Here is a 22,122-nt window from a genome sequence, read left to right as displayed (position 1 = left end):
TCTTTCTTTGTAACATTTACTGTATGCTTTCCTCCTAGAAAGCAAGCCCACCAGGGTAGGGGCCACCACACTGTCCCCAGATCCCAGCACAATAGGTGATGCTCAATAAATACTCAAAGAACTGAACAACTACTTTAGCTCAAACATAAGGCAGGGGTTTCCCTGACATTGTCCTTTAGGAAAGAGGAAGTTGCTTAATATTTGAGTGTTGTAAAGCCTCACATTAGAAGTGCCATTATGCCCAGGTTTGGTGGCCCACGCCTGTAATCCCAGCGCTTGGAAGGCTGAGCCAAGAGGATCGCCATGAGTTTGAGGCCAACCTGGGCTATATAGTGAGTTCAAAGCCATCCTCAACTGCACAGCAAGACCCTGCCTCAAAAAAAAAAAAAAAAGTGCCATTACATCAGTCACTTTACATTGAACAAATGATGATCACATTGCCATAAGACAGTGACGGTGAACCTGTTAGAACTTTCAATGATAACAAACAGCCAGCTGCAGCACGTATGCCACAGGTTTGCCACCACTGCCCTAAAATGACCTCAATGAATGTTAGTCATCTCCAGGAGGGTAGGTGTGATGTGCACACCTGAAATCCCAGCACTCTGGAAAGCTAAGGCAGGAAGTTTGCAAGTTTGAACCCAGCCTAGGCAAATTACTGAGAACCTGTCTTTAAAAAAAAAAAGGCTAGTTAGGGCCGGGAATTTAGCTCAGTGGTGCCGCCACCTGCCCCGCAAGGGCAAGGACCCAAGTTCCATCCAGGTACCAAAAAAAAAGGCTAGTTACTTGCACACATCAAGAACAAAGGAAGCAAAGAAATTTAACCTAAATTTAGTTATTCCCAGAAATGGTACCTTACAATAACCAATACTGGGTGTTCAAAGCAGTGTAATACCTAATATGGTATAGAAATAATGCTGTAAATCAACACAAATCATATCTTAATGGTCTAGATAGATTTGTATGGTTTTAAAAACATGGCTGGGAGAGCAGAACAGATACACATCAACACTCAAGCACCTAACACACAGGGGAAGACAGCGCGGCCAGAACTACTGTGTTCTATGACTCAACGGGGCTGAGAAAAAGCAAAGACTAGAGATTCCTATGAAAAATTCCATAAAGCTCGCTTCACAAAATGTGAATAGAAAAGGTTTTCAAAAAATAACATACTGTTTTACATTATGTGATTTAAAATACGTAAGTAAAACTAAAACTGCATATTGTGGTAACCAGAAATTTAACAACCTTCTGTAGATCCCCACAAGTTTCTAGTCCCAAATGGGCCAAACTCCTTTGGTTTGCGGTCCTTGGGAAAGTGGGGGATCACTTTGGACACTAGGATTCAGACACTTGAGACCTTCCTACATGCCAGGACCTGTGAGAGGACAGGGGTCGGTGAGAGCACGGTGAATGTCACCCTGTCCCTCCGGAGGCTACGGTCTCCCTGAGAACCCAGGCGGTCATGACAGCAGCCATAGGGTGGGCCTGGGCTGGTGTGGGCAGAGTGGCACAGGTACATCCGGGCATCTTCCAAGGGGGAAGGGACAGCCACGAGGACGTGGGCATTGGGTGTTAAGGGAACCCAAGCTCAGAAAGAGCTGCAGGCAAGAGACTGTCCATTCGGATTCCAGAGGCAGCAGAAGCCAGGGCCTGAAAGGAGGAGGGAGGGGGCAGGTGTTTAGGTTGGAGACACTAGAGGTATTTAAATGCTAAGAAGGAGACTTAGAAAGTGAGAGGGGAAGACAAAGGAGAGGAGACAAAAGACCAGGCTCTGGGAAGAGGGAGGAGACAGGCTTCTGCCCAGAGGGAAACTTAGCAAGGTAGGGGTACCTCTTCTCCAAGTAAATGGGTAATAAGAAATAACCGGAATGAACCACAAAGAAAGACAGCAGGTGTGGGAGAGTGGGTGGGTTTGCTGACGCCCACTTGAAGGCTGAAGGCTTCCAGTTCTGGGTGAAACAACAGCCAGCCAGGTGTGGAGGTGCACAACCATAATCCCAGCACTCAGGAGACAGAGGCAGGAGGACTGCAAGTTTAAGGCCAGCCTGGGCAACTTAGTGAGAGTCCTTGTCTCAAAAACACAAAGCAGGAGGCAGAGTCTCTGCTGAGAGTGAGAAACAGGGCGACAGAGTCGAGATTTGGGGGTACAGCTTGGAAAAGGCCCTAGAAAGCCGCCTCACTACTTTTGGCATTGGTTCCATGAGCTCTTGATGCGGCAGCGTCAGTACCAAAGCCCAGAATCGGGCACTCTGCCCTCACCCCACAAGCCCGGATCCATGAGGGCTTCTCTCAGGGTGGACTCCCACTGCCCACATGGAGAAGCCTGATGGAGCCCAGTGAGGCCAACATACATTACAGACAGGGCAAACACAAGCCCAAACTGACAGGCCCCAAGTGGTAGACGGCCCAAGGGGAGCTAGGTCATCACCAGAGAGAAATTCATGAGATCTAGGGCAGGTTTAGTGCAGCAGGCTAACCCTAAACCAAGAACTCCCTTTCCCTAGGCTGGTGCCTTCTCCTGACTCTGTTTTGCTCTCTGCCTGCAGGGCTGGCCAACCCTTCAGGATGGGCACAGTTTTCCTTTAGACAGACTAGGGAATTCAAACTGAAGTCCCTCCTGTACCTTCAGGAAGGTGCCTTTGTCTATCTCTGAGCTAATCTATCCTCAGTGAGTTCCAACCCAGCCCCTAGTGCCAGTAACATTTCCCAGCCTGGAACTGAACAGAGCTGGCACTAGCAGGAGCCCCTGGGGACTGAACCTGTCCTGCTCAAGGCTGCAGGGCAGAAGAGTGCAAGTCTTTTCTATAAAAGGGACTGCCAGTGAGTACTTTAGGCTTTGCAGGTCTGACATTTCTGATGCAGCTACTCAACTCCTAGGTACCATATCAAAGCAGCCACAGATAATATGTAAACGAACATGTGTGGCTGTATTCCAACCCTACTTGATTCACAAAAACAAGATGGGTGTGGTCGCACACACGCTTATTATAATCCCAGCACTCCTCCGGAGGCTGAAGCAGGATTACTAAAAGTTCGAGGCCAGCCTGGGCTACATAGTTCAAAACCAACCCAAACTATATAGCAAGATCCTATCTCAAAAAGCCATAAATAAATAAATAGCCTGGATTTGTTTCCCTCCTCTCTCTCCTCCCTATCTGCACAGTACAAGTATCTGCCCCCCTCTTGGCTCCAACCAAGCACACAGCGAGCGCTAAGTATTCGTCAAGGACTGGGAATCTGAGGGCTTCCCTCCCAAGTCTATCACGACATCCTGGTCTATACCAACTCCCGTCCCTTTCCAGTACAGCACTGGAAGGAGCCGACTGGGAGGAGGTAAGTGGGGAGGCCAGATGGGAGCAGGAGGGCGAACTGATACAGAGGAATGGAGCATTCCAGGACTAAAGCCCTCTGGCCAAGGCCAAGAGCTTGCTCCAGTTAATAAAGGCTGGGGGGCTGAGGACGTAGCTCCTGGTGAAGCCCTAGGTTTGATGATCACCACCACCTACTACCACTGCCCCCCTCCCCCACTGTGCTTTGGAAAAAGAAAAATGGTTGAATATTCTCCTCCACAGAGAGGGGCCCAGAAGCCTGTGCTCCAGCTGGGAGCCTAGAGCTGAGCCTGAGACTCCCAGGGAATTAAGCATGGGTTTCCAGCTTTCTGGAGACAGGACCCCTGCTCCCATCTCTCCCGTCCCCTCTTGAACCTTACTCAGAGCAGGGGCTCAATAGCTGCCCACTCAGTTCCTAGCGTGTCTCTGTGGTTGTCCAATTTCAGGTTCGATCTTCCTCTTTATACTTTTCCCATCTTCCAACTTTTCTATTAGAAACAACAAAGTCAAAATCTTTGTGAGAACAAAACCAGAAAGTTAATGACCCAGTGAGAGGACTCCATCTGCCTCGGAGTTTGTTTTTCCCTGCTCCTCAGAGAACCCTCTTTGTAGTAGTAAGGTAGACCTCTTCTTGTGAGAAAGGGGGGGGCCCCCCCGGCCAGTTCTGTTCCCTGCAGGATAGCTGTTGTTTGTCTTTGGACTTCTACGAAGCGATTAATATCCTATTCGTGGAAGCAAATAATTAAGGCTATTTACAGAATCTTTGTGTGGGCTCCAGACTTGCTGAGAACATTTCCAGCCACTTGGCCCTGGTGAGGATGCAGTGGGGGCTCCTGGGTCTACACACACTTGCTTCTGCTTTCAAAATCCTTGACCTGGAACCCTCCAGCCCCACTTCGGAACAGTATGGAGAGAAGAAAAACACGACTGTCTTCTAAAATGCAACATTCTAAAAAGTGATCTCCATGTATCCAAAATAATGACAGCCTTGTCAAGAACCCTTCCCAAGTTAGGCAGAAAAACGCTGCTGTGTCAGTAACTTTGGCTAGTTTAAACATTTCTCCTGGGTCAAATAGAAGACACAATTGACACAGTGTACGTTTCAAGCATAGGGACCCCTGGGCTGCCCCCAGGCACAGGGGATGTAAGCTAGCAAGTACCTAGCAGGTGAGAGGCCCTGGGTTCAAATCTACCACTAAAAAAACACTCTGGCAAGGACCAGGACAAGGCCATCATGGTGTCCTGGAAATTACCGCAGCGAACAGAAGGTAGTGAGCACGTGTTTGCTGGGTGCAGTTGGTAACAGGGCTCCTTGTAGACTAGGTAAGTGAACTAAGATGGGGGTGGTAGGAAAACTTGCTTTTAATCTTTCATTGTGTATGAATTTTTACTTTTATTTTGTGAAGGGCTCATTCAAAAATAAACATTATATAACTAAAATAGCTAAAATAACCTAATTTGTTATATCAAAATAGTAATTCTGTCGTTTTATTTAAATACATGTAGTTTTATGGACTTTGTTTTGGTTTTTTGTTTTGTTTTTGAGACAAGGTTTCTCTATGTAGTCCTGTCTGGTCTCAAACTTGTGATCCTCCTGCCTCAGCCTCCCTAGTGCTGGGATTACGCATGTGTTACTATGCCTGGCTTTATTTAAATGTATGTAGGTTTTAAAAGCTTGTTCTCAAGCCGGGCATGGTGGCACATACCTGTAATTCTTGCACTTGGGAAGAGGCAGAAGGAGCTGGCCTTTAACTCTACATATCCCAGGCTGGCCTCGAACTTATGGCAATCCTCCTGCCTCCGCTTCTCAGGTGCTGAAATTACAGGTATGCACTACCATGCCCGGCTAAAAATCTTGTTCTGAAAACCCAAACAAGTTACATTTCTGTTGTCTTAGGGAATGACTTAAGTGACACTGTTAAAGTAAAAATAATCATTGTAAACATTTATTTAGCACTTCTCAGGTGGCAGGGAACATCCTAAGTGCTTTATATGTGTTATCTCATTTAGTCCTAGCAGGTTTAAGTGAGGTAGGAAGGCTATCCCACTTCACAGATGGAGAAGCTGAAGCACAAAGAGAAACCAAGGCAGCACGTCAGCTAAAAGGCAGTGCACGAAACTGTCTGACCTAGAAGCAGGGATGGGGTGTTAGCCCTTGTTTCTCTTCATCCCAACTACTACTGCAGAACTGGAAACACACCCAATCCTTATGCCAGCAGCTGGTTTAACAGATTGCCATCTGAAGAAAGTTCAACAGGTAAATATTTAATGAAGGAACCAATACAAGCATCTCAGGGAAGCTCAGCCTGCCTCTTCCAAAAAGGGAAAGGGTGGGGGTGGGGAGTTGTCCCTGGTGACCAGAGGGGATCTGACGGGGGCAGAGCGGGTCCCCTGGATCTCCTTATCTGCTGTCCCAGTGGGAGGGCCTCATGCTCTCAACTACCTGCTTGAGCCAGGACACTTGTCTGTCTGGGCCATCAGAACCTTGAACAAAGCCTGGTACTTAGTAAGTGCTCAACAGGCAACTGGGCTGAATGAACAGAAGGGCTCAGCCCCGGGCCTGAGGCCCCGCGGCCATGTCAGTCACAGCAGTCCCAGCTCCCTGAGTCAGAAACCTGGAGCCACCCTAGGAAGGCAGTCCCCCATCCAACCTGTGGCACCTGTGGCCCAGTGCACAGGGACCCATACATGTATCAGAATGACTCACCCCACCTACAAAGAGGCAGCCACCCCCACGGCCATCTGCTGGACTCAGCTGATCTGTGACTCAGCTGATATGCAGATGTATCCCAAAAGCCCCAAAGATAGGCCCACTGGGATCCCAGAACGGTGGTCCTGCCCTGACTCACACAAGCCAAGAGTCTTTTATCAAGAGAAAATAGTCACTGTCTCACTTGTGCAATTAAAAGATTAAAAACAAAGCCAGTGCTGGGTGTGGTGGCACACGCCTATAATCCCAGCACTCCGGAGGCTGAGGCCCGAGGACTGCAGTGAGCTCAAGGCCAACAACCTGGGCTACAGAGTGAGTTCAAGGCCAGCCTGAACTACACAGTGAGAGCCTGTCTCAAAAAAACAAAAATCAAAGAAACAACAACAACAGAACCAAAGTAAGGGAACCCTTTACGTTTCACAGGTCTGGAATGGCAGGGCAATGATGCTATTTTTTTTCCAGAAAACTGAGCTTTTGGGGAGGTACACATCGGACAGCGCTTGCCATACAGATCAGGCGCCCATGGCTAAGCATTTGTGTAGGTTTTCTTTGTGGTTTCTGGGGTGCAAGCCTCAGAGAGTCCTTGCCTGGAGTCCCAGACATGAGGACCCCTGAGGCATAAGAAGGGGCCCTTGGAACCTTTGCTCCCAGGGTCACAGACCTGGCCGCTCCCTGGAAAGTCAGGCGTCCCCACCCGGCCCGACCCGGGCCTGCGCTGCCCACCACTCACCTTGGATGGTTCTCTTGAAGAAGGCCTTGCAGGCCTCGCAGGAGGCCACGCCATAGTGGTAGCCAGAGGCAATGTCCCCGCACACGAGGCACAGGCGCTTGGGGATGGCGTTGAGCATGTACTCGCACTTGATGGCCGAGTCCTCCATGATGCCGCTGCCACAGTCCTCGTAGCTCTTGCGGCACGGGGTGCCTCCCAGCCCCGCGCCTGGGAACATAGGCGGCGAGTCCAGCCCGTTGGCGTGGGTGCCCAGGGCCAGGCCAAAGCCGCCGCTGGCGTCCGACGAGCCGCTGGGGCTGTGGTGGCTGAGGGCATCAATGCCCGAGGATGGGCTGGACGGCTCGGTCTTGATGAAGGAGCCACAGCTGGAGCCCAGGTGCCGGTCGTCTGCGGACATCCTGTTCAGCAGCCTGTGGACACAGGGCAGGGTCAGTGGGTGGGGCGGGGCGGGGCGGAACGCCGGGGGCGGGCGCTAGAGGGGCGGGGCTCTAGTCCAGAAAGCCAAGTGGTACAACCCAGAGCAAGCTTCTGCCATCAGCCCCAGAACTCCCTGAGTCCTCAAATACACTGTTTTGATCAGGCACCCTCCAACTTTGTGAACTACTGGCTTGAAGGTGTCACCAGATGCTAACGATTCAGGCTAAATGTTGGCCATCATAAACTGGGTATGGTGGGGCACACCTGTAACGCCAGCACTTTGGAAAGCTGAAGCAAGAGGTTCACAAGTTTGAGTACCACCTGGGCAACTAATGAGACTGTCTCAAAATAAAAAGGGCTGGAGATGTAGCTCAGTGCCAAGGGCCTGGGCTCAAATCCCCAGTATGGCGGTGCGAGGGAGAGACTGGCCAACCTTCCTGCCCAACAATACAGTACATAGGGCTGAGGATTTAGCTCAGTGATTCTGCCACCTGCCTGGAAATCGCAAGGTCCCGAGTTCGATCCCAGGTACCAAAAAAAAAAAAAAAAAGCAGTACAAATTGGTTACAATTTAACTGTCCCAGTGTGCGAAGCCCTGGATCAGGCATTCTTGGTAGGACATAATAACCCATTTCTCAGGGTCCTTCCTACATGACGGTGGCCGCTTTATGAAACAAGCCAAGTTTGTGCTTCCCTCGGTCCCTTAATGTCACCAAAACCAGAACTGGGGTGCTAAGGCATCTGGTCAGGGCAAGAGGGGCAGCCTGAGGCAGAGGCACCAGCCAGAGTGGCTGCCCTCTGGGTTTTGCCTCTGGTCCAGACTTGGTAATGGAGGGCACATCCGGAAGGAGGCTCCCTGACCCCCTCTCTCCATTTCTAATCCTGCTGCCTCAGCCTCCTGAGTACCTGGCAACTGTAGGTATGTGCAACTATGCCCAGACCCCAACTATTTTTAGCCTAAAGTTTTGTTTGTTTTTCAGTACTAGGGATCAAACTCAGGGCCTGGTGCATGTTGGGCAAGTGCTCTGCCACTGGGCCACACCCCCGCCCTTATGCTGGAGCTTAAACTCAAAGACTCCCTGCTTCACCAGCAGGCCAGGAGCCTTCCCAATATGGCAGGACCACTGCATGATAACAACGTTTCTGACAACTGAAATCCGCTCCTCTCCAAGCCTCCCAGGCCGAGGACAGGAGGACAAGGGTGTGCTCCTCCCACAACCCAGCTTCCAGAAGGAGTGTGGACCTTCCCTCCCTGGGCAGGGACTCAAAGCCTCTGGGCTCACAGCGGGAGATGAAGGTGTGTGCTCGAAGGAGCCCAGCTGCAGAACACCTCACCGGTGAGACTGGGATCTGAGTGAGGAAGCCAGGGCTGGTCTGTCGGATCCAGGGCTGGGCTGTGTGACCTGGACAGGTGGCCCCACTGTCTGAGCCTCTCTGTGGAGCCAAGAGGGAATGATGCCTGACACCTGAGGGGCACGTGTCCGAGAACACAGAAGGTGGACATGCTGCTAGCAGAGCCCTGTTGATGAAGACTCCCGGGCAGGAAGGAGGGGCTCAGTGATGCCCAGAGGCAGTGCTACTTTGCCTGGTAGCCCCCCTTTCTGAGCAGCCCCAAAATGAAAAGACTGGCCACTCCCTAGGGAAGGGGCTGCCTCATTACCCCACAGAGCCACCCCTCATCACTGTCCTTGGCCACACACCAAACCAGCCCTCAGATGTGTCTGTGTGACCTTCCGATGGAGAGGCCTCTTCGATCCAGGGTCCCTCTGATGGACAGCACACCCCTCGCTGCACTTGAATGTGTCCAGAGACAGAGAACGCTTGCCCCATGGGGTTCTAATCAGAAGCTGGGAGCTGCAGATACCAAGATAAAAGGCCACCTAAGGCTCCTCTGAGTTTACAACCCCCTGGAATTCGGAATGCAGCCTTCCCAATGGAATGTCCCAGTCCTCTGAGACTGAGACACCCCTGCCGGCCCCCAATCTCCCCTGCATTGGCAGAGGCTTCTCCAGCTGAGGGTTTCTTTGGGGCCCTTTTAGGCCTCTCTGGGTAAGGCCACTCACCACCGAACCAGTCACCAGAGGTGTGTCTCCAAGAAGAAGCCCATCCAGAGAAGCCTGGGTGCACTTTGGGCTCTGCCCAGCTCCCCTCTTCTCTGGGCAGGCCAAGGACAGCTGACCACATGCTCTTGAATCTCCAGCCTCAGCCCATGCTGGGATACAGGTCTGCACCCCCACAGCCAGCTTAGGCTCTGCTCTGCACAGGAGCCTTGCAGGACCCCTGGAAACCAGCTGAGCCTGAGCTCAAAGACCCAGGCCTCCACCCAGCATTCCTCAGTCTTCGGGGCTCCCGAGATCTCAGGAGATACACCTGACACAAACCGTCAGGACCGCAGGTCCTACTGAGTCAGCATGTACCATTTGTCCCTCACTTCAGTCTCTCCCTGGAGGTACAGAAGCATTTACCCCAGGCAAAGCAGACTAAGCACAGCCTCTCCCAGGACAGGGCAGGCCTGTTTCCCCAACTGCCTCTCCAGCCCCCAGCTCACCCAAGCCTGAAGCACCCCCAGGAGGGCTGGTGTCTGTGTCCCCAAACCTTGCTCTCCCAACCTGCCCCTCCTTCTTGGCTCAGAAGTCCCCAAAGCAGCTTGCAGTGTCCGGGTCCCCCACTCAAGTCCTGGCTGGAGTGTAGGACTGAAAAGGAAGCACACTGGATCCTGGCCACAGTCAGAGCTGGCACAGGAAGCCGGCTGCTAACTGGGTGCCTGAGTGCCGGCTGAGGGGGGCCTGAAGATGTCATCCCTTTAGCATTCTCATTTCCGGGACTGTTACTCAGGCCCCACAAACGTGCCTTTGCCAGAGACAGCGGGCACATATTTGGGGCACATACCATGCGCCAAGTGCTGGCGGATAATGGGGAGCGGTCAGGAACGGCACAAGGCCTGAAGGTCAGACTCTCAGAGGGACAAGATATTGAGCAAACCAAGTACACAGTGCACCAGGCAGAGCCATGTGGGTACCATGTGGATACCTGGCACCCCTCTGGGCTTGCTGCACTTGCTCACTTGTCCATTCACACTTGCAGAGTGTATGGAGAACCCATTCGCCATGGCTTCATTTCTGTGTCCCAAATTTCTGCCAGGCTCGTCTGCTTGCTTTTTTCACTCACCAGAGCCTCCTCCTACCCCTCTGTTCCAAGGCTGGGTGACATGAGCTGCCACTCTCAAGTCCCAGCCTCATGCTGGCTTTTGTTTACTGCCATCTTATTGACTCCTCGAAACCTGTCCACCCCCAGTGCTGTCATCCTCACTGAAGAGCTGAGCGGGAGGACAAAGCTTGTTCAAGTCACCTGAGTGACCGCCGAAGCTGGGCTCCCAATCAGTGTTGTCTGGCTGCAGATTGGGGCTCCTTGCTTTACTGTCTCCCCAACCCCAGGCCTGAGCCTCATCTTTACCACCCCAAGACACAGTCTTCATGCTCTGTAAGGTCCTGTGAAGGAGGAAGGCGCCCAGTGGCCACTGCACTTGGCAGAGAGGGGATGGCAGGATGCCCGCATAGGGTCTTAACAGGTAGGGATACTCAGGGAATGTGTGTAGTGAATGCACACAATTCTTTCAAGAAGTTCAGCCACCAGGGTGGAGAAGGGGCACGGTGGGGGTGTGTTTGCACACCTTCTGTGACATCATCTACTTTGTCTACATTCAGGCCCTTCTGGATTTGGTGTGGGTGCCGGAAGGGTTGCTTTTGTTGTTATTGTTGGTCATTCTTTGCTTCTTTGAAGAGGAGGGAATGTGCTGAGAGTGGAAGAAATTTAAGGTATTTAAAAATGATAGTATCTGCTGGGCATGATGGCCCACACGTGTAATCTCAGCTACCTGGAAGGCTGAGGCAGGAGGATTCCAAGTTTAAGGCCAGCTTGGCCAACTGATTGAGACCCTATATTGAAATTAAGCATTAATAATAAAAAAGGGTTGAGGATATAGCTCAGTGGTAGAGCATTCTTGGGTTCCATCTCTAATACAGAAAAAAATGATGGTGTTCATACTTTTCATTTTGCCCTGAACAATCCTGATTCCACCTTCTGATCCAGTATCATTATCAATCTTAATCACTCCCTTTTATCTCCCCAAAGTAGAATTACAGGTTGAGTATCCCTTATCTGAAGTACGTGGGACCAGAAGGGTTTGGGAGTTCACATTTTATCAGATTCTGGAATATTTGCATGAGCATAATGAAATGTCTTGGGGATGGGGCCCAAGGCTAAACACAGAACCCATTTAGGTGACACCTTATATATCAAGCTGCCTAAAGGTAAATTCTTTTTTCTGTGCTAGGGATCATATCCAGGGTCTTGGTTATGTGCAGGCAAGCGCTCTAGCCCTGAGTTACATCCCTCTACGAATATTTTTAGTACTTTTGTCCATGTAACAAAGCTTGTATACAGTAAACCATAAGTTTCGTATTTTGGAGAATTTGGGATTTCATATTTTTAGACTAAGAGTGCTCAATTTGTGCACAATCACTCAAAGTTAAATTGCTAATGGCAAGTCAGGCGCAGTGACATACACCTGTAATCCCAGCATTGTGATGGCTAAGACAGGAAGACTGAAAGTTCAAGCCCAGCCTGAGCTATTTAGTGACTCAGTGAGACCGTCTCAAAATAAAAACATTAGAAAGAGCTGGGGATGTAGCTGGGTTCAATCCCTAGTATCTACAAAACCAAAAAGCTCATGGTAAAGATCAAAATCGGGATGAGAAGACTGGAGATACAGAATATCAATGTCAGCTTCTCTCAAACTGTACTTCAACTGCTGGGCCTGGCCCTCCTGCCAGGTTCTGAGCAAGTGCTTCTGTGGGTGGGGCCCAGAAGTCTGCAGGGATGAGTCTGTCTGGTTTTGTTCTGGGCAACCTGACTGTGATTCTTTGGGGCTTCAAGAGGGAGTACACTGGGGTAAAGGAAGCCACGGTGGATCTGGTAGGAGCCTGGGAGGTATCTGGAATACAGATAGAGAAATAAGCTGCCATGGTAAGAGGGGAAGGGAAGGCTGGCCTTGCAGATGGGCAGTCTGGAGGGGTCCCCTTATCCCCCTCATGCATACCCACTCTTGCCTCCACTCAGCCTCTTAGTAGCTGCAAGAAGGGGAAGGCAGACTGAAGGCAGAGGCCCAAGGGCAGGAGGCCTAGGAAAAGGAAGGTTTGCAACAAAGCAGGAAGAGCAGAGACGAGGGGCATGCTGGTTTACCAGGCTCTGTAGGGGCAACTCTGCCAGGGGACCCTGGTGGTCTCCAGCAGCTGCGAGCAGGGATTCTTAGCCCTGGCATGATTGACGTTTGGTGCTGGGTGAGTCTTCGGTGTGGAGGCTGAACTTTGCACTGCAGGATGTGCGGAAGCATCCCTGCCTTCCCCTGACCCGCCAGATGCCAGCAGCATACCCACCCAGATATGAAAACCAAAACCTTCCTGGGCATCACCAAGTGAGAGGGCCCCCACCCGGGCACCCCTGACTTGGCAGGAAGAGGGAAGAGGATGGTACAAGGGGTGCAGGAACCGAGGGCCGGAACACAAAGCCCCTGGAGTGAGGGAGTGATCAGAAAGGGAGGACCTGGGGGGAAATGAAGACCATGTATGTGGGGTTTCCACAGGTGGAGGCTGAGTTGCAGCAGGAGGAAGGAGCCAGAATGCTGGGTCAGGGCCTGAGAAGCTGGCACACAGATTTCACAGGTAGGTGGGCACGTGGCACATGTCTCTCTGGTCCCAGCTACTCTGGGAGGTTGCAGGCTGCAATGGGAGAATCGCATGAACCCAAGAGGTTGAGACCAGCCTAGGCAATGAAGTGAGAATCCCTCTCAAAAAACAGGTCACCAGAAGTGGCCATGGGATGGGTGGCCAAGGGGAGGCCCAGGAAGAGAGCAGCCTTGGCACGAGGGTGTCAGGCGGCTGACATTTGTGCTCTGGGAGGAGGAGGTGAGGCTGGCTGGGAACCAGTCCCCAACCCCAATGGCTACTGACTCTTTGGGGAGGGGACAGACACCCATCTAAGCAGCCTTTGAAAGAGCAATCAGCAGTGGTTGAAGCCCCTGGAGGCACCATTTTCCCTTTCATCCATCTGGTACCTGGAGCTCAGCAAAGCGCTTCCCTGGCCTCAGTTTCATCATAATGAAACAGGGCCTCCCTCTTGCACCCACCTGGCTCTGCTTCAGCCTCTCCATGACCAAGCTGAAGTCCTGTTCCCAGAGAGACCTGACACCCAGGGATGGAGGAGTTTGCTGGGGAAGGGGGTCCCTGCCTCTGCTGGACAAAGGTTGAAGTTTCCCCTAGCAGGGAGAACAGCAGAATCTCCGATGTTCTGAATGAAACCCCTACTGCTGAAGGGATCCTGAGGGGAAGAGGAATTCTTGGGTATCAGCAATCATAGGTTTCTAAGCTGGAATCCCAAGGATGGAACCCCTTGAGGTGGCCTGCTGTGCTCAGGTGGGACAGAGGAAAGCTCCAGTCTGCTGGCTTTCCTGTTTGGAGTGGAGTCTTCCCACCACACACGAGAATCCGGGTCACACAGAACCACCACCCCAGGGCCCTCTTTAGCTCTCTGCTCCAGGCCACTCATGAGAGCAAGGCCAAGCATCTGGGTCACTTAATGGTTGAGAGCCTGCAATTGGGCATCACATGTGCCAGTTCTGCCCCTCCTATATTACTGTTGGCATTGAGTAGCCAGGTCACGCTCTCTGTGCCTCATGGTACTCATCTATACAATGGGTTTGCTCACACCCCTTCCTTCCCAGGGGGCCTCTGAGCATAACCCAATTCAGGTGAAGGTTTAGGACAGTGCTGGTCCCAAGCTGGCATTCAGTGGGTGTTGGCTGCTCTTGGGATTCTCCTAAGAAACCTTCCAGAAAAGCCAGCAGATTCCTCACCTCATCTGAGCTCCCTAGATCTACAGCTGAGGATCATTGTGCAAGGAACTTGCCAGGGACCAGGACAGAAAGGGGCTGGTGAGGCAAATTAAGAGGATAAACAAGCCTCAATTGGGAAGCCACTCTACAGAAGAAAAATGGCTTCTGAACACTTGAGAGCCTCTTATGTACATTTCAATAATTAATTTGCTAACCAGGGGCCATGGTGCCATTCATTAAAGCAAATCCTCAGATCCTCAATCCTCCTGCAAGGCTTTGGTACAAATCACCCTTCAGGCACCTGGAAGTAATGCAGCTAAACTGCTTTTAAAAACAATAGTGAAGGGCAGAGAAGCTCAGCCGGTCCCAGCACCCAGAAAGAAGCTCCCCCACCACCATCCCAAGCTCCTAGGGCAGAGAAGCTGAGCCAGTCCCAGAACCTGGAAGGAAGCTCCCCTGCTGCCATCCCAAGCTCCTAGGGCAGAGAAGGTGAGCCATGTGGGCAACAGAAGCACCCCCCCCCATGGAAATGAGAAGACACATAAACAAGCCTCAAAAACAGACTTCCAGATCACCTACAGCAACCTCAAAGAGAAAGGAGATGGAACAATCTGATACTCAACCACCTGGACTCTCTGAACTGGCAACAAAAGAGGATCTGGGAAAAATGAAATCAGAAATAATTACTCAGATAATAGCAAAGATTTTGCTCATGGTGCAAGACATGATTAATAAATCTAGAGAGGACACAGATAAAAAAATAGAGGATCTGAGGAACATGATGGAATCCCACCATAGGAAACAAATGGAATCCATAAAACAGATACAGATTCCCAAGAGATTAAAAACTCCATTGAAAGTTTGCGCAGCAGAATGAACCAATGTGAGGATAGAATTTCACATATAGAAGATAAGATTGCAATTAGTGAGGAGGAAAAGAAAAATTGCTTTAAAATTGTAAGGGAACACGAGAAATCAATCCAGCAGCTGCTAGACGATGCAAAGAAGAATAACATAAGACTGATTGGAGTCAATGAAGAAAGAGGAGAGAGTGCAGACGACATAAAAAAACGGTTCACAGAAGTGATGGCAGAAAACTTCCCAAGCAGGGGAAAAGAACTTGACATACAGATAAGGGAGGCATATAGGACTCCAGCTAGACTTAATCAAAAAAAAATCTACACATAAGCATATAATAGTTAGGATTCCAGAAATCCAACAAGAACAAAATTCTACAAGCAGTGAGAGAAAAGAAACAAATCACATACAAAGGAAAGCCCATCAGAATCACAGCAGACTTCTCAATGCAAACCCTCAAGGCAAGAAGAACTTGGAGTGATGTATTTCAAGCCCTAAAGGAAAACAGCCTCCAACCCAGATTGATGTATTCTGCAAAACTATCTTTCAAAATTGATGGAGAAATAAGATACTTTCATGATAAAGAGCACCTCAGGAACTTCATGAATACTAAACTGGCACTCCAAAAGATTTTAGACAATACCCTAGGAAAAGACAATGAGGATCACAACCCCAGGAAACCCAGCACAATGAATCCATTGGGCATGACAAATTAAATGCAAAGGGGGAGAATCCAACAAAAAGAAAAAGTCAGGACAAGGCTTTTAAAACTTTTCACTTCATCTCCCTAATGAGTGTATAATTCAATCTTATTACTGTACTGATTAGTATTTTTCTGATTCTAGAGTTGCACACCATTCCTTGTGCTACACTGGCTATTTATCATCTTCTTACATCTACATTTTAATTGGGTTGTTTATTAATGAGCTCTAAGAATTCTTTATATATTCTAGTCATAGGTTATATGCACTGTAAATATGGTCTGTTTAAGGACTACTTTTCATTTTAATGATGTCATTTAAAGTTCTAAATTTTGATGGAATCTCATTTATCAATTTTTTTCTTTTATACATCATGTTTTTTGTATCCTAGGTAGTTCTTGCCTACCCTGAATTCATAAATATTTTCCCTTATAATTTCTTCTTAAAGTTTTATACTTTTAGGCTTTCTTATTTAGGTTCATAGATCCCTTCAAGTTCTTTTCATGTATAGAAAAAAAGGGTTGAGGTTAATTTTTTATATACGGATACCAGGTGTTCTGGTGCCATTTGCTGAAAACACTATCTCTTCCTTGGCTCTTGAATTGAGTTTATATTCTATAAAATGCTAATGTTAAATAATCTTTCAAAACTCAGTGGACCATATATGTGTGGTTCTAGTTCTAGATTCTCTGTTCTATTCCAATGATCTATATGTCTTTCCTTACATCAACACTGCCTTGATTACTGTAGCTTTAGAAGAAGTCTTAAAATTAGGTACTAAACGTCTTACAACACTGTTTTTGTTTTTAACTTTTCTAGGTCCTTTGTACTCCTACATAACTTTTAAATTTCAATATCCAATTCTTCATTTATAGCAAGTATACACAGACCTGAATTTTTATATATACTGTGTGTTTTCTAATCCTGCTAAATTCAAGTACAAGTTCTAGGGGCTCCTAGAGATTTCTTAGTATTTTCTCTGTAGATGATCATTTCATCTACATATAAAGATTTTGCTTCTGCCATGCCAATCCTATCCTAGTTGTGTCATTTTATTGCCAGACTATTTTGGTGGGGACTAGGTTTCAAAGTTTAATGACAGATAAAGAGTAAGCATATCTGCCCTTGTTCCCCACCTCAAGGAGAAAGCATTGTATCTTCTCCATTCATATGAGGCATTCTCGCTGGAAGTATGGAGTACATGTCTTTAATCTGTTGAGAAGGTTCTGTTCTACTTCTAGTCTCCTGATAGCTTTTACCATGAACAGCTGTGGAATTTAGTCCAATACTTTTCCTCCAACTAGTGACAGGATCATATGGCTTTTTCCTTTCCTCTGTTAAAATGATGACTTTTGGGGGTGGATCTTCCAATGCTGAACCAACACTGCCATCCCTATAACAAAACCATTTTCTACATACTGCCAGATCTGACTTCTAATAGTTTGTTTTGTTAAACAAATTTCTATCTATGTTCATACTTTTTTCTTCTATTATCTTTATTCAGTTTTAGGATTAGCACAATGTTGAGTTCCTAAAATGAGAGGAGAAGTGTTCCTTCTTTTTTCTGCTTTGTTTGATATAATTTATCAGTTAAAATGTTTATGAGCCTGCTGTTGTCATATAGGTAGGTTTTCAAGCTAGGAATATACTTTCTTTAATAGGTGCTATTCAAATTTTATATTTCCTCCAGAGTTAGTTTCATTAATTTGTCTTCCAAGGTACTTCTTAGAAGTTGTCAAATTTATTTCAAAAAACATTTTTGTAATATCCTTTCTATATCCTTTTAAATTCTGTAAAATCTGTGGTAATGTCTCCTAGATCTTAATATTGTAATTTTAAAAATGTATAACTGATATTGTGTAACAGGAAGAAAAGGTCTAAAAGAGCAGGGGAATTGGGAGGGGTAGGGGAAGGGAAAGAAGGGAATGGAAAAAATTTGAGAAGAGGAAAAAAAGATAAACAAGGTCTTTGCAAATAGGGAATGGTGGAGGGGGTGAAGGGAGGGCAAGGGAGGGGGAAAAAAAATAAGAACCAAGAGACTCATGTAATGGTACAAGATCCCAATGATGAATGTAACTGTATTTTATACCTAAAATGTACCAAAATAAAGTTAATGAAAAAAAAACAGTAGTGAAAAATGCAGAAGGCTGGGACCATGTGGCTAGATGTGAGCTGCTACCACAGTCCCAGCTTCCCTGTTGGACGTAGATTTAAGGGCATTTGTTACATGAGAAAGAGGGAGGGAGGGAGGCAGAGGGGAGGAGAACAGGCAGTTATGAGGCATGTTATGAACTAAAGATCATGATGAATCCAATTCTATGCACTGATCCATCAATTATATTGCCCCCCCCACCCCAGTACTGGGAATTACACCCAGGGAGTACTATGTTGCCTCCCCAGCCCTTTTTATTTTAAGACAGGTCTCATCAAGTTTCCCTAGGCTGGGTTTGAATTTTTGATCCTCTTGCCTCACCCTCCTAGAGAAGCAGGGATTACAGGTGTTTGCCATTAGGCCTGGTAGCATTTTTCTTAAACTCAGAAATTTCATTAATTGCTCTTTGTGAAGAAGCCCCTAGGTTCAATGCCCAATACCAGGGAAAAGAAAAAGAGCGCTGAAATGAATTTGCTTAGTAGATGCAAAATGAGCAACCATCAACTGCATCACCACCAGAATGTGTGCAGCCTGGGCTACATAACGAGTTCAAGACCAGCCTGGCCTACACAGTGAGACCCTCTCTCAAAAGTAAAATAAAATAATTTCATTACTTTAAACCAACCCTCCCCTAAGTAGTCTAAATTGCCTGTTTAACAGATGAACTCTGCACCACTCCTGTGTGGTTGGAATCTTGCCTACGTGTGTATCTTTCAATACTAGGTAACATTTTTCTCAACAGACACAGCCACACAGCTGGCATCAGTGAGTCCTAAGTTCTTAGAAATCCAACTGCCTTCCTTCCTTGGTGACTTTCGGATGAGGGAATTAAAGCCCTGAAAAGCAAAGTGACTTGCTCAGTCACTGCCTAGAGAGCCAGGCTGGCTGGAGGTGGCTGAAGAGGTTTCGTAGAAGAGAGCTGAGGACCTGCCTACCCGCCACCCTCCCGGGCCACGCTGCTGCCATGGCTTGATTTTATGTGGTCCCCTCAGGAATAATTTCTTAACACTCCGTCTGCCCCTGGGCCCTCTGGGACCTCAGCTGCAAAATGACCCCAGTGGCTTCAGAAAGCCTGCCTGCCTCCCGCTGCGTGTGCTGGCGCTCAGGCAAAGATCTGTAATTAAGCATCTTGTCGTCAGAAAGATTAGTCAAAACCAGGCTGATCCCAGACAACTGATGGAAATCTCGCTCCATACAAATTACGGCATGGAAAATAATGATGGGTAATTAGTGTCTTTCAATCAGGGCTTTTTATCCATGGTTTTCCAGGCTGCATCCATCATAATGAGAAGAGAGCAGTTCTGTCTAGGCAGGAAGATGATGGCTGCCCTGCAACAGCCAGGAGGTTCCAGGCTGGTGGCCACTGTTGCAGGTTTGAAACCTCGGCCCTCACTTGGGTCTCCTCTGTCAAGTGCTCTCACACAGGGCCCAGAGGAACCTGGTGGCTCTTACCTTAGCCTAGGAGGATGGCTGTGAGATCAAGGCCAGCCTGGGCTACACAGCAAGACCCTGCCTCGAAAACAAACAAAATATTCAGAATCTACCTCTTACATTCTCCCTTTCAGTCTTTATTGGAGATCTGACATCAGTGAGTTTATCTTAGTCTGTTTTGATTTCCACTCTGCATCAAGCAGGGATGCGGAGTAAACATCCCACCTATTGTCACTGAACAGACTCTCCAGTCAAAGGGATTCTCCTAAGAGCCAGGGCACTGGGCAGTCAAGCTTAGGGGTCAGGGCTGGACTGCCTGGCTTTGAGTCCCAGTTCTGCCTCTCATAAACTGTTATTTCACTTCTCGGTGTCCATTCTCCTCATCTGTAAAATGAGGACGAGAATTATAGCACTCATCTTGCAGGGTGGTCTTGAGAATTAGCAAATTAAAACGAAGAGTCTAGAACAGTGTCTGGAATGCATTAAGTACTAAGTGAATCTTGGCAATCGTTTCTAGCATTCCCATTTGATAATATGGAGACACTTTCCATTTGTAGTATCTAAAAAGTTCACTCCTACATCAACGAAGACTGTCTTCTCCTGTCTGTCATCCATCCATCCATGCATCCACTCCTTTAACCATGCACTTGCCTCGCTGTTTTGACTACTGCTGAGAAAGTTCATTTTCAGATAAAGGGGCCCCTTAATCAGGTACTTCTAGAGCTGACTTCCAGGCACTCTGCTCCCTCTTGTGAACTCTCTCTCTCTCTCTCTCACACACACACACACACACACACACACACAATGCTCCCACAGGGTGTGCCATATTCTTACAGGCATCCACCCGCAGTCCAAGTGGACTGACCCACGGGTGGGCACCTGACCCAGGTGAGGCTGCAGAGTGTCTCCCATGAGGTTTCTGGTGTTGGGGCTACCTCTTCAGGGACAGAAGCAGCAAGATGCAGAGCTCGAGAGCTGAGCAAGGTCACACATCCCACCAAAGTGCAGTGAGAGAGAAGAATATCGGAGCTGGCAGCAGAGAACAAGGGTCAGAGGCAGAGTCCTGGGAGGCGGTCACTGCCCTTGCCGGCTCCTGAGCACCAGCAGCCTCTCCCCTCAAGCGAGCAAGCTCTACCTTATTCCCTGAGCCTCAGCTCACATAAGACCCTCAAAGAACAGCTCAGAGGCCACCACATCTGCTCCCTCCAGCCCTCGTTCCACTACTAGTCTTTAAATATCTACTGTCCACTTAGCACTCAGTGCTGTCCTAGTCCTGGGGATGCTAGACTCAAGACTGCATGCTTTTTTCACATTCTGACTACCTCTGAAATGGACAGTAGGTCATAGTATAATAGTCCCCTAAATAATGTCATCTTTGTGTATGTATGTGTGTGGGGGGGTGGTGCTAGAGATTGAACCCAGAGAGTGCTAAATTATATTCTCACCCATTTTTATTATTTTGAGTAAGGTCTCACAAAATTGGCCAGGATGGCCTCAAACTTGTAATCCTCCTGCCTCAGTCTCCTGAGTAGCTGGGATTACAATTGTGTGGCACCACACCTGGCCCAATATTGGTGTCTTACACAGTAGATGATGTCACAGAGTCAATGAAACATGATAAAGTAGCCAAAACAGCCATGAGCTCTCCATTTTACTTTCTTGCCAGAAACCAAAAAGACTACATTTCCCAGTCACCCCCACAGCTAGATGTGGCCACATGACTGGATCTTGGCCAAAAGAACATAGGCAAAGGGATAAAAGCCACTCCCCTATCTAGGCCACAAAAATCTCCCACAAGCACTCTTCTGCTTCTCCCCTTCTCCTCTGTCCCCTATGCACAGGCCATCTAGAAAGAGACTCTTTGGAGATCACCAAGTCACACTCAAAGGAGCCCAGCCCCCTAATCATCTGATGGAAAGGCTCCTGCCAACACCCTCAAAATGTTACCATGTGAACAAAGTAAACATCTGCCTGTAAATCACCAAAGCTCACTGCACAGCAGGTTAACCACCAGATGGTATGATACAGTACTAGGGAGGTGGAGGGGCAGGACAGGACCTGGAAGTCCTCTAATGATCCCACTGTGACCCTTCCCACTGCAGCCCAGAAGAGTGAATGCTGCCCCTCAAGGACCCCAGAGACATGGACTGCCAGACCACTCAGACTGTTTCAAAGTGCTCTGCAGGCTGAGAGAGCAGCTCGGTAGAGCTCTTGCCTTGCACAAGTGCAGCCCTGAGTTCCATCCCCAGCACCGCAAATCGAACAAACAAACACAGGAAGGAAGGAAGCAGGGAGGAAGTTTTGTGAAGAGCTAAAGTATGTCTTCTCTGGGCTTCCAGTTACAGTTTACACAACTCCACCCTCAGGACCGACAGAAGTCTAACACCCTGCACAGCATCGCCTCTCCAGGGTCAACATCCCTGGGACCTCTGAGAATGGCCCATCTAACTCCCGGTCTACACAGAGCCATCAGAACTGGGCGCAGCTCTGTCTTCTCTTCAGTTCTGCCCGGTACCAAGCAGAACAGCTCCCACACTGCCTCATTCTGGACAGCGTACTTCTGCGCATGCGGCTCGGGACAGCATCAGCAGTCAAGGGGCTTGGCTCCATTTTTTTTTTTTTTTTTAGTGCACATTCACAGTGTATAATGACTACACTCATGGTGGGGAGTTGGTATTCGTACTCAGCACATCTTACTTCTGCTCCATCCCACCCCACCCCACACACACCCACACACAGTTGACCTTCACTCTGCTCCCTGTGTGATTCCCTTCCCGACTCTTCCCTGTGTTGCTACTGGGTCTCTCCAAAGGGCACTGTGCAGACCCAAGGAGGGACAACACGTCCACCTGCTCCCAAGTCACGGCATATGTGGCATAAGCACAGCAGGGATGACGAGAGT

The 22,122-nt window shown here is 48.6% G+C and overlaps 1 protein-coding gene across 1 annotated transcript in view; it reads right to left on the bottom strand.

Annotated features, from left to right (window-relative positions):
* Window positions 1-22,122, bottom strand: part of Esrrb (estrogen related receptor beta) — a 108,102-nt gene that overhangs the window by 46,823 nt on the left and 39,157 nt on the right. The window contains exon 2 of the mRNA XM_004837148.4: window positions 6,773-7,182. Coding sequence (XP_004837205.1) covers window positions 6,773-7,182 — 410 coding nt within the window. The remainder of the gene's footprint in view (window positions 1-6,772; window positions 7,183-22,122) is intronic.

This window comes from Heterocephalus glaber, unplaced genomic scaffold, assembly GCF_053883595.1.
Source record: "Heterocephalus glaber isolate CG9 unplaced genomic scaffold, H.glaber_assembly_v1.0 deba00001608, whole genome shotgun sequence".
Lineage (NCBI taxonomy): Eukaryota > Metazoa > Chordata > Mammalia > Rodentia > Bathyergidae > Heterocephalus > Heterocephalus glaber.
Note: the sequence above shows the minus strand (reverse complement) of the source record. Positions and strands in the feature narration are given on the sequence as shown.